At 47.2% G+C, this 13,265-nt stretch overlaps 1 protein-coding gene across 1 annotated transcript; it reads left to right on the forward strand.

Annotated features, from left to right (window-relative positions):
* The first annotated feature begins 1,609 nt into the window (after nucleotides 1–1,609).
* On the forward strand, nucleotides 1,610–8,677 carry LOC137349288 (zinc finger protein 436-like). Its single transcript, XM_068014830.1, has 2 exons — nucleotides 1,610–1,816; nucleotides 6,367–8,677. Exon 2 carries the CDS (start codon nucleotides 6,665–6,667, stop codon nucleotides 7,217–7,219), a length of 555 nt encoding a protein of 184 aa, XP_067870931.1. The 5' UTR covers nucleotides 1,610–1,816; nucleotides 6,367–6,664; the 3' UTR covers nucleotides 7,220–8,677.
* Nucleotides 8,678–13,265: the final 4,588 nt, after the last annotated feature.

Genomic DNA, 13,265 nt, shown 5'->3' on the forward strand with positions numbered 1-13,265 from the left:
CCTTGTGATCACTAGGTCTAGTTACAATGCCTGTAACTGCTTCTCCTTGACTAGAAGCATCAAGAAAACCATGGTCATTGGACAAGGTGTTGCATCTCCACCACTGATCACATTAAATAACACCCCACTGGAAGTTGTGAGCAGATTCTGCTACCTTGACTCCACGGTGGTAGACAATCTGTCCCTTGATGCAGAGTTCGATATACACAGCTACCACCCTTGGCCAACTCACGAAATGCGCATGGGATAACGCCAAGCTGACTCTTCGGACCAAGCTGATGGTTTAATAAGACCTGTGTTCTCAGCACCTTGCTGTATGTCTGCGAAACACAGGCGATCTACAGCTACCAGGAAAAGCAGCTCAATAATTTCCATCTTCGCTGTCTGCAGCACATTATGGGTTTTTCCTGGCAGGACAAAATCACAAATGTGACAGCCCTCTCAAAGGCAGAGCTCCCAAGTGTGTTGGTACTAATCGAACAGAGGCGGCTTCAGTGGATCGGACACGTCCGCAGGATGGAAGACGGTCACACACCCAAGGACCTTTTGTATGGTAAGGTAGCTGGAGCCAGACAACCAGTGGGGCGCCCAAAGCTCCGCTTCAAGGATGCTTGTAAGCATGACACGAAGGCCCAAAATGTCGACTATCACACTTGTGAGTGACGAGCTGGTGAAAGAGGGAAACGGTGACATATCCTGTGGACTGGTGTGCATTGCCACGATGACCAGTTACTACAGCAATTTGGCAAGAGGCACCAATGTCAAAACCAACAACTCACAGCATCACTTGGCAGCTTCATGTGCAGCACTTGTGGTAGAACCTGCCTCTCAAGGATTGGCTTTCACAGCCATCAGCAAAAGTGCACCAAGAGAAGACACTCCACCTCAATGGATTGTTTGCTGCGTGTCCTTCACCTTCAGGAGGGGTGGGGAGGGTGGTTACTCCCTCCCCCAGGCTAACTTTCCTTTAAAGTGTTGTCCTTTGATGTTATAGTTTATTAATCTTTAATTCCTCCAAAAGAGCTGGAAATCTAGCGGCCGTTAACCCTGGGGCCTGTCACCGGGAGAAGCCCCGCAGCTACCGCCCCACCAACACCGGACCGGGAGCTTCTTATTTGGGGGTATTAAGGCCTACACCGGGTGTTTCTTCGCCACCCACCCACCAACTCCATCGATCCCTGACTCCGCCACTGCTTTCCAGCTGCAAACGATGCTTATCACAACACCTGCGCTCGAGTCTCCATTGCCGAGAATGCTGGGTAAGGGCCATTGAAGGTCTCATTCGGCGCCGCGCCATCTTTCTTACTGGCAGCGGTCGATAACTTTCAGTCGATGAAGCTACATTTACGCGTGTGCCAGTGGTGCACCACCTAGTGCCTGCGTTGCCAGCAAACGCGTCCTTATGTCTTCACTCTTCTTTATATTGTATTTTTCTGAGTATGAAACGTAAACTTTCCGTTCATTCCATTACAGATAAATGGCAGAGTATCCTGTCCAGAATGCTCGGCGCGAAGGAATGCGCCCTATCGCCATCAGAAGGGCAGCAACGCGCAGGCGCGTAAAGGCCCCGCCTATCTGTGCGAAGCATGCGCGCTGCGCTTCCCGGAAGCTGAGCGGGGCCGAGCTCAGTCTCAGTAACACCGAGTCTCAGGCACCGAATCAGAGTCGTCGGGTTCAGCAGACGTGCTGCGAGGGCCCCGGGGGAGACAGGGGCCACCATTAAAGCGATGGTGCAGTGTCTCCCCCATCTGAGCCGCCGCTTCCCGGTTTCTTCTCCCGTTTCCACCGACTCAGGAAGCTGTGAGTTAATTGGCTGGTAAGTATTGTAACTTTGTTTCTCTTTCTCCAAAGTTAGGAAGTTAGTCCAAGGAGCTGGGAATTAAACATTCCAGTTTTCATCAGAATAAGGGGGAGCTTCCCTAGATTTAAATGACACCTGGAGGTGAGATGCTGTAAACAATAAGGAAGCAGAAGATAATGGAGTCAGTCAGCTAGTGCTGCTTCAGATATTGTGTTGCCAGTATCTTGAAACCTGATGATTTTAAAAATAAATAGCTCATTGCATTGGAGATTCTTTGATGCAGGATGTGTGAACTTTAACACATGAGGCAAGGCGATATCTCCCAAAGTTTGGAAAAAGGTACAATGTGCTGTTGGATACTAGGGTAGGAGCGTCTCATGTGGTTATGGAATTCCTCCCTCTGCTGCTTTGATCGAGGCATTAGCTGGGTTCAAATAACAGGAAGAAATGTCTTTGGGATACTTTAAGCATTCCTACTGCTACATCCAATAGTGAGAATTAAAGGTACACACATTTAATTAATGAAGGCAATAAACCTGCAGGCTAGCAGAATCGAGCAGGCGAGTGGGACTGATTGGATTGCTCCGTGGACAGCTGGCAATGACTTGATGGGCCAAATAGCCTCCTTCTGTGCCATAAATGAGTCTGTGACTCTATAAGAGAAGGGAGGTGAGCAGTTGGTGAGAATTTTTTATTTTTAAGGAGTAAGATTTATGAGTATTAGTAAGCTTTATTAGTAGTAAAGTTTATTATTGAATAGATAGAGGAATGGTAAGGCTGCTCCAACCTCCAGTGTGCACATCCTTTGCTTTGTGGGAACTCCAGGACACTATCTGTGTCTTGGATAACCATTTGTGCAGGATGTATCATTAGTTGAAGCATCACGAGCTCTGGGTTTCGGAGCATGAACAGTAGCTGGCATCATGGTGGCGTATCCGTGACGTTGCGAGCTTTCTGGATTGCACGTATATAGATGTGGTCACCCCGCAGCTTAAGAGTATGCAGGTAGAGAGGCAATGGGTGGCCAATGGATAGTCAAGAAGAAACAGCAGGTAGTGCAGGAGACCCCTGAGTGCATCACACTCTCCAGCCAGTATTCAGTTCTGAACTGATGAAAGTGATGGTTCTCTGGGGATTGCAGCCAGAGCCAAGCCATGACACCATGGATGGCTCAGCTGCGCAAGGGACACAAAGATGACTGGAAGAGCAATAGTGATAGGCGAGAAGATAGTTAGCGGGACAGGAGATTCTGCAGCTGCTGAATCCAGGATGGTGTGTTGCCTCCTTCAGGACAATGTGTGGCAGGGCGCATGTGCAACCATCCTGGGCCAGGAAGCAGGAGCAGAAAATGTTGTGAATTTCCATCCTGGACTGACAGTGATGGCTTTTGTAAACTCCTTTTACAGGGGTGTTAGAAAGGGGGATTTGAAGATGGGGAATTTCAAACCAAACATGACATCAAGATCTGACAGAGTCACTCGATTCATCAGGGCCTGAATATCATCGACCTTTGAATGTGGAAGCAAAAAGATTTGTCTGTTCTGTCTGTGGGAAAAGATTTCAGTTATCAGTGTGACTGGAAAAGCACTGAGATACACAAAGCCCTGGTTAGACCACACCTGGAATATTGTGTTCAGTTCTGGGCACCACACCTTAGGAAGGATATATTGGCCTTGGAGGGAATGCAGTGTAGATTTACCTGAATGATATCTGGACTCCAAGGGTTAAATTACAAGTAGAGATTATACAAATGTGTCATAGTCATTACAGCACAGAAGGAGGACATTGAGCTTTTTGATTCCATGCCAGCTCTCTGTAGAGCAATCCAGTCAGTCCCATTCCCCCGCTCTGTAGTCCTGCAGGTTTATTTCCATCAAGTGCCCATCCAATTTCCTTTTGAAATCATTGACCTTCTCCACTTCCACCACCCTCATAGGCAGCGAGTTCCAGATCATTAACACTCTCTGAGTAACAAAAGTTCATCCTGACATCCCTTCTGTATCTCTTGCCCGAAATCTTAATCTGTCTCCCCCATTCCTTGTCGCATCAGCTAATGAGAACAGATTTTCTTTGTCTACCTTATCTAAACCTGTCATAATTTCCAACACCTCTATCAGATCTCCCCTCAATCTCCTTTGCTCCAAGGAGAACAACCCCAGCTTCTCCAACTTAACCTTGTAGCTAAATTCCCTCATCCCTGGAACCATTCTGGTAAATCTCCTCTGCACCCTCTCAAGGACACTCACACCCTTCCGAAAGTGTGGTGACCAGAACTGGATGCAATTCCCTAGTTGTGACCCAGCCAGAGCTTTATAAAGGTTCAGTATAACTTCTGGAAATACTCAGCAGGTCTGGCAGCATCTGTGGAGAGAGAAGTAGAGTTAACGTTTCAGGTCAGTGACCTTTCATCAGAACTGGCAAAAATTAGAAATGTAAAAGGTTTTAAGCAAGTAAAGTGGGTTTGGGGCAAGAGATAGCAAAAGAAAGTGTTGATAGGACAAGATCACAGAGAATAATTGACCAGAAGGTCATGGAGCAAAGGCAAATGGTATGTTAATGGTGTGGTGAAAGACAAAGCATTAGTACAGAGAGGGTGTGAATTGACAGAAAAATGAACAGCCCTGGCCCCGAGCACAAATATGGAAATAAAGGTGGGTAGGCACAGCGGAAACAAACTAAAATAGTTTATGTTTTCTTTTTTGTTTATTTTACTTGAGTTTGTTTCTCTTTTGCTATCTCTTGCCCCACCCCTGCTTTACTTACTTAAAACGTTTTACATTTCCAATATTTGCCAGTTCTGATGAAGGGTCACTGACCTGAAACGTTAACTCTGCTTCTCTCTCCACAGATGCTGCCTGACATGAGTATTTCCAGCATTTCTTGTTTTTATTTCAGATTTCCAGCATCTGCAGTATTTTTCTTTTATTTCAGTATAACTTTCTTCCTTTCGCATTAGATGCCTCTATTTATGAGGCCCAAGATCCCAAATGCTTTGCCAACTATTCTCTCAATATATCCTGTCACCTTCAATGATAAATGCACATGAGTTCCCAGGTCCCTCTATCCCTGCACACACTTTAGAACTGTGTCATTATGTATATGTTGCCTCTCTTTACTCCTTCTGCCAGAATGCATCACCTCACTATGAGGGTAGTATTCTCTGGAATTCAGACTATTAAGGGGTGATTTGATCAAAGTTTTCAGGATATTAATTGAAACTGATACTTTCTCTCTTTCTATCCTATTTCCGCTGCTTGAGTAACCCAGTACTCGGGCATACTCTAAAACTTAGAGTCAGACCTTTGATTAATCCACCCCTGGGCCCTGTTAACCCGAGCGTTAATCCACCCCTGGGCCCTGTTAACCCGAGCGTTAATCCACCCCTGGGCCCTGTTAACCCGAGCGTTAATCCACCCCTGGGCCCTGTTAACCCGAGCGTTAATCCACCCCTGGGCCCTGTAAACCCGAGCGTTAATCCACCCCTGGGCCCTGTAAACCCGAGCGTTAATCCACCCCTGGGCCCTGTAAACCCGAGCGTTAATCCACCCCTGGGCCCTGTAAACCCGAGCGTTAATCCACCCCTGCTGTCCATACACAGAATTACAGCCCAGAAGCAGGCAGTTCAGCCCCACGAGTCAATGCTGGTGTTTATAATCCACATGATCCTCCTCCCAATCTAATTCCCTTGTCCCATCCTGCTCCCATATCCCTCTATTCCTTCTCCCCCATTAATGTATTGAGCCTCCCCTTAAACACATCATTGCTATCTGCTTCAACCACTCCACATGGCAGAGAGTTCCACATTCTCACCACTCTGAGTAGAGAAATTCCTCCTAAGTTCTCTATTTGACCTGTTAATGCCTGTCTTATATTGCTGCCCCCTTGTTCTGACTGACAATTTTAAAGACCTCTATCAGATCTCCTCCTAGTCTTCTCTTTTCCAGAGAAAGGAGCCCCAGCCTGCTCAATCTTGCTGGATAGTAACATCCTCTCTGGTGACATCTTTGTAAATCTATTCTGCACTTTCTTCAGTGCTTCAATATCCTTTTTTAATATGGAGACCAGAACTGCTCACAGTCCTTCTAAGTGAGGTTCTCTATAAATTTAACATTTCCTCCCTGCTGTTACATTATATTCCTCTAGAAAAGAACATCAGCTCTTTCTTTCCTCATTGGAAAGGGAGGCGTTTGGTGGGTCACCTTCTTGCTTGAGCAAAGCGTCGTCGTCTTGGTGACGACAGAGAGTGGGCGGGGCTTAGGGTCCCAGTGACCAGGAGAGAAAATCATTGACTCGTTGATTTGATTCTCACTCTGCACACAGGGGCTGGAGAACTGAACCCAGCCAGAGCAGAGGGAGGGAGAAAACTGGCAGAGGAGGAAAGAGATGGTACAGATGGTGACATGGGTTTGGATTTCAGCACAGGGAGGAGGGAGAGTGTGTGGGACGGGGATTTACAGCTTTGGGGAAACAAGAGAGGAATAAAATGTTCCATAGAAACTAGAATTGTCTGTTCTGAATTTCTATCCTGGACTGACAGTGATGACTTTTGTAAACTCCTTTTACAGGGGATTAGAAGGGGAGAATTTACAGATGGGAAACGGAAACCAAACATCACATCAAGATCTTGATTCATCAGGACCTGAATATCATCGGCCTTGCAATGTGGAAGGAGAAATGTTTGTCTGTTCTGTCTGTGGAAAAGGATTTCAAACATCAGTGTGACTGGAAAAGCACCGAGACACACACACACCCGAGTGAGAGTGTTCCAGTGACTGACTGTGGAAAGAGCTTTAACCAGTTACACAGTTTGAAAAACATCTCCATTCACAGCGGGTAGAAACCGTACACGTGTTCTGTGTGTGGATGAGGCCTCAATTGATCATTAACCTGGAGAGGCACAAGGACACCCACAGCATGGAGAAACCGTGGAAATGTGGAGATTGTGGGAAGGGATTCAATTACCCGTCCCTGCTGGAAATTCATCAATATCGTCACACTGGGGAGAGGCCGTTCACCTGCACTGAGTTTGGGAAGCGATTCACTCGGTCCTCCAACCTACTCAGGCACCGGCATGTTCACACTGATGAGAGACCGTTCAGGTGCTCTCACTGCGGGTCTCGGTTCACAAAATCATCTGACCTCACTGTACACCAGCACCCTCACAGTGGGGAGAGGCCATTAACCTGCACTGAGTGTGGGAAGGGAATCAGTCTGTCATCCCACCTGCTGACACACAAGAACATTCACACTGATAGACCTTTTAAAGGTTCAGAATGTGAGAAGACCTTTAAAAGCAGATGTGAAATGGTGAAACACCAACATAGTCACGCTGGGGAGAGGCCATTCACCTGCTCCGTGCATAGGAAGGGATTCACTCAATCGTGCAACCTACTGAGATACCAGCGGGTTCACAAGTGACTGCAGGGGTTGGAGTCTGCTGTTGCTGCTATTGGAGATATCCAGGACTGAACCATGTTCATTCTGATGGTTAAAGAAAGATCTGCACGTATACAGCACCTTCCACTACCTCAGGATATGTCAAAGTGCTTTACAGCCGATGATGTACGATTGAAGTGTAGTCACTGTTATAATGTAGGAAACACAGCAGCCAATTGCACACAGCAAACTCTCTGGAGTGGGACTTGAACCCAGGACGTGATGAGTGATCTGAAAGTAGTCTTTAAGATTAGTAAAAGGTTATACTTCTCTCAAAGGGTCGTGAGACTGTGGAATTCACTCCCCCAGAGTGCAGTGGATGCCGGGACATTGAGTAAATTTAAAGAGGAGGTAGACAGATTTTTAATTAGTAAAGCTTTGAAGGGTTATGCAGAACGGGCAGGAAAGTGGATTTGAGGCCGAGATGAGATCAGCCACGATCGTATTGAATGGTGGAGCAGGCTCGAGGGGCTGAATTGCCTACTCCTGCTCAGAGTTCTTATGACCTTATGACTTTATACAGGGTGGACCGAGAGGAAATGTTTCCACTTGTGCGGTATTCCAAAACTGGTGGTGATGAATAGCAGATAATCACTAAAAAAAAAAAATCTCTTAGCTTCTCAAATGGCTCTTTTTGTCTTGGGGAGTCAGGCATCATTTATCCCTAGATCTATGCTGACAGTTAAAATCCTGGACGGTTCCTTAGTAAGGATTCCTCTGGTTCCTCGCCATGTATTTGTCATGATACTGAAACCCAGCTTTCTTCGAGTCCACTCCTGAAACCCTACTCCCAAGAAACATTCACACCACACAAGTGCTAGGCAATGACCATCTCCAACAAGAGGGTGGCGCAGTGGTTAGCACCACAGCCTCACAGCTCCAGCGACCCGGGTTCAATTCTGGGTCCTGCCTGTGTGGAGTTTGCAAGTTCTCCCTGTGTCTGCGTGGGTTTTCTCCGGGTGCTCCGGTTTCCTCCCACATGCCAAAGACTTGCAGGTTGACAGGTTAATTGGCCATTATAAATTGCCCCTAGTATAGGTAGGTGGTAGGGAAATATAGGGACAGGTGGGGATGTGGTAGGAATATGGGATTAGTGTAGGATTAGTATAAATGGGTGGTTGATGGTTGGCACAGACTCGGTGGACCGAAGGGCCTGTTTCAGTGCTGTATCTCTAAACTAAACTAAAAGACAGAATCTAACCATCTCCCCTTGATGTTCAACAGCATTCTCTTTGGCCTCCTTATCTCGAGAGACAATGGGTAACCGCCTGGAGGTGGTCAGTGGTTTGTGAAGCAGCGCCTGGAGTGGCTATAAAGGCCAATTCTAGAGTGACAGGCTCTTCCACAGGTGTTGCAGAAAAATTTGTTTGTCGGGGCTGTTACACAGTTGGCGCTCCCCTTGCTTCTGTCTTTTTTCCTGCCAGCTGCTAAGTCTTTTCGACTCGCCACACTTTAGCCCCGTCTTTATGGCTGCCCGCCAGCTCTGACGAACGCTGACAACTGACTCCCACGACTTGTGATCAATGTCACAGGACTTCATGTCACGTTTGCAGACGTCTTTAAAGCGGAGACATGGACGGCCAATGGGTCTGATACCAGTGGCGAGCTCGCTGTACAATGTGTCTTTGGGGATCCTGCCATCTTCCATGCGGCTCACATGGCCAAGCCATCTCAAGCGCCGGTGACTCACTAGTGTGTATAAGCTGGGGATGTTGGCCGTCTCGAGGACTTCTGTGTTGGAGATACGGTCCTGCCACCTGATGCCAGGTATTCTCCGGAGGCAGCGAAGATGGAATGAATTGAGATGTCGCTCTTAGCTGACATACGTTGTCCAGGCCTCGCTGCCATAGAACAAGGTACTGAGGACACAGGGTTGATACACTCGGACTTTTGCGTTCCGTGTCAGTACGCCATTTTCCCACACTCTCTTGGCCAGTCTGGACATAGCAGTGGAAGTCTTTCCCATGCGCTTGTTTATTTCTGCATCTAGAGACAGGTTACTGGTGATAGTTGAGCCCAGGTAGGTGAACTCTTGAACCACTTCCAGAGCGTGGTCGCCAATATTGATGGATGGAGCATTTCTGACGTCCTGTCCCATTGTGTTCGTTTTCTTGAGGCTGATGGTTCGGCCAAATTCATTGCAGGCAGCCGCAAACCTGTCAATGAGACTCTGCAGACACTCTTCAGTGTGAGATGTTAAAGCAGCATCATCAGCAAAGCGGAGTTCCCTGATGAGGACTTTCCGTACTTTGGACTTCGCTCTTAGACGGGCAAGGTTGAACAACCTACCCCCTGATCTTGTGTGGAGGAAAATTCCTTCTTCTGAAGACTTGAACACGTTAGAGCAGCAGGGAGAAGAAAATCCCAAAAAGTGTGGGTGCGAGAACACAGCCCTGTTTCACGCAATTCAATCCCCACGATCAACATCCTGGGGGTTACCATTGGACAGAAAATGAACTGGACAAGCCACATCAATACTGTGGTTACAAGAGCAAGTGAGAGACTCTACAATTCTGTGGCAAGTAACTCAACTCCTGACTCCCCAAAGCCTGTCCACCATCGACAAGGCACATGTCAAGAGTGTGATGGAATACTCTCCACTTGCCTGGAATGGTGCAAACCAGGACAAGTTCAACCCGGCCAATTACCGCCTCATCAGCCAACTCTCTATCAGTAAAGTGATGGAAGGTGTCATCAACAGTGCCGTCAAGCGACACTCGCTTAGCAATAACCTGCTCAGTGACGCTCAGTTTGGGTTCTGCCAGGGCCACTCAGCTCCTGACCTCATTACAGCCTTGATTCAAACATGGACAAAAGAGCTGAACTTGAGGTGAGAGTGACTGCCCTTGACATCACGGCAGCAGTTGACTGAGTATGGCATCAAGGAACCCTAGCAAAACTGAGGTCAATGGGAATCCGGGGGACAGCTCGCTGCTGGTTGGAGTCATACCTAGCACAAAGGAAGATGGTTGTGGTTGTTGGAGGTCAATCATCTGAGAACCAGGACATCACTGCAGGAGTTCCTCGGGGCCAAACATCTTCAGCTGCTTCATCAATGACCTTCATTCAATCATAAGGTCAGAAGTGAGGATGTTCGCTGATGATTGCACAATGTTCAGCACCATTTGTGACTCCTCAGATACTGAAGCAGTCTGTGTAGAAATGCAGCAAGATCTGGACAATATCCAGGCTTGGTCTGATAAGTGGCAATTAACATTCGCGCCACACAAGTGCCAGGCAATGACCATCTCCAACAAGAGAGAATCTAACTATCTCCCATTGACATTCAATGGCATTACTATCGCTGAATCCCCCACTATCAACATCCTAGTGGCTACCATTGACCAGAAACTGAACTGAAGTAGCCATATAAATACCGTGGCTACAAGAGCAGGTCAGAGGCTAGGAATCCTGAGGTGAGTTACTCACCACCTGACTCCCCAAAGCCTGTTCACCATCTACAAGGCACAAGTCAGGAGTGTGATGGAAATACTCTCTACTTGCCTGGATGGGTGCAGCTCCAACAAAACTCAAGAAGCTCGACACCATCCAGGACAAAGCAGCCCGCTTGATTGGCACCCCATCTACAAACATTTACTCCCTCCACTGATACACAGTGGCAGCAGTGTGTACCATCTACAAGATGCACTGCAGCAATGCACCAAGGCTCCTTCAACAGCACCTTTCAAATCTCTACCAACAAGAAGGACAAGGGCAGCAAATGCATGGGAACACCACCACCTGCATGTTCCCCTCAAAGCCACACACCATCCTGACTTGCAACTATATTGCCGTTCCTTCACTGTTGCTGGGTCAAAATCCTGGAATTCCTTTTCTAACAGCTAACAGCACTGTGGGTGTATCTACCTCACATGGACTGTAGCAGTTCAAGAAGGCAGCTCATCACCACCTTCCCAAGGGCAATTAGGGATGGGCAATAAATGCTGACCTGGCCAGTGACGCCCACATCCCATGAATGAATAAAAAAAAAAGCTCCAACGACACTCAAGAAGCTCGACACCATCCAGGACAAAGCAGCCCACTTTAATGGCACCCCATCTACAAACATTCACTCCCTCCACCACCGGCACACAATGGCAGCAGTGTGTACCATATACAAGATGCACTGCAGTAACTCACCAAACCTCCTCACACAGCCCCTTTGAAATCTGTGACCTCTACCACCTAGAAGGACAAGGGCAGCAGATGCATGGGAACACCAACACCTGTATGTTTCCCTCCAAGTCATACACCATCCTGACTTGGAACTATATCGTCGTTCCTTCACTGTCGCTGGGTCAAAATCCTGGAACTACCTTCCCAACAACGCTGTGTGTGTACCTACCTCACATGGACTGCAGCAGTTCAAGAAGGCAGCTAACCACCACCTTCTCAAGGGCAATTCAGGATGGGCAATAAATGCTAGCAATGGCAGCACCTCCCCCATCCCATGAAGAAAACTCATTCAGCCTACAACCTTCAGCAGGGTCGGTGGTGGAGTTTCACAGCGGGTATAATCCCAGATTAACTGTAGGGATCACACCTCTGTAGATACTCCAGGTTGTGTATCCTGCTGTCCAACATGAACGCATCAATAGGAAATTCTTGTAAACACACTGCAGATCTTTCTTTACCTGGAGATTAAATGACTGTTGTATAATTGTACCAGGAGCTACCATGCAGACTTAGCAATTTGTTTTAAGCAGGTCTATTTTAAAGGAGTTAATGCCTGCCTTAAAATGGTCAACTCAGAGTGTCACACAAATCTTTGTAGAATAATTACCACAGTCATTTTCAGACTGGAAACTTAAACCTGCCGTTTCACTTTCAGTCAGGAACAGATCACAGTTTTACACCAATCTCTGATTTGACAGCACGTTTCCAGCATTCACCGTTGTTCTTCCTGACTCTAAACACAGTTGTAAAGGAGCCTTCTGTTCCGTGCCCAGGAGCTCTGAACCATGGAAGAGAGCGGCTGGGACACATTTCTTACAGGCCTCAGGATTAACCCACACGGGGACTTTGCTGTCAGTGAAGAGAGACGAGAAAGACCAAAGTGCCGTTTGTCCCTCTCAGTGTGATCCTGAAGGAGTGTGCTCAGGCTGAAGTTCTGTTCCTGCTGTACGATCCTCCCCCCAGATTGTCCTTTCTGAGCTCCAGCCAGGTGATGCTAAACACTCATGGTTAAGAAGGCATATGGAATCCTTTCCTTTATTAGCCAAGGTATAGAATATAAGAGCAGGGAGGTTATGCTGGAACTGTATAACTCATTGGTTAGGCCACAACTTGAGGACTGTGTGCAGTTCTGGTCACCTCATTGCAGAAAGGATGTAATTGCACTAGAGACGGTACAGAGGAGATTTATGAGGATGTTGCCAGGACTAGAAAAATGCAGCTCTGAGGAAAGATTGGACAGACTGGGGTTTTTCACCTTGGAACAGAGGAGGCTGAGGGGAGATCTGATTGCAATATACAAAAATTTGAGGGGCCAGGATAGAGTGGAGGTGAAGGGTCTATTCATCTTAGCAGAGAGGTCAGAGACTAGGGGGCATAGATTTAAAGTAATTGGCTGAAAATTTAGAGGGGAGATGAGGAAAAACTTTTTCACCCAGAGGGTGGTGATGGTCTGGAACTCGCTGCCTGAAAGGGTAGTTGAGGCAGAAACCCTCAACTCATTCAAAAGGAGTCTGGATATGCACCTTAAGTGCTGTAATCTGCAGGGCTGTGGACCAAATGCTGGAAGATGGGATTAGAATAGGTGGATTATTTTTTGGCCGGCACAGACACATTGGGCCAAATGGCCTCTTTATGTGCCTTAGACTTTCTATGATTCTTTCTATTCTATGAAATTGGCTGAGTGACAGGAAACAAAGAGTAGTGGTTAATGGATGCATTTGGGGCTGGAGGAAGGTTTGTGGTGGAGTTCCCCAGGAGTCAGTGTTGGGACCCTTGCTTTTCCTGATATATATTAATGACCTAGACCTTGGTGTACAGGGTACAATTTCAAAGTTTGGAGATGATACGAAAC

This window comes from Heterodontus francisci, chromosome 34 (genome assembly GCF_036365525.1).
Source record: "Heterodontus francisci isolate sHetFra1 chromosome 34, sHetFra1.hap1, whole genome shotgun sequence".
NCBI lineage: Eukaryota > Metazoa > Chordata > Chondrichthyes > Heterodontiformes > Heterodontidae > Heterodontus > Heterodontus francisci.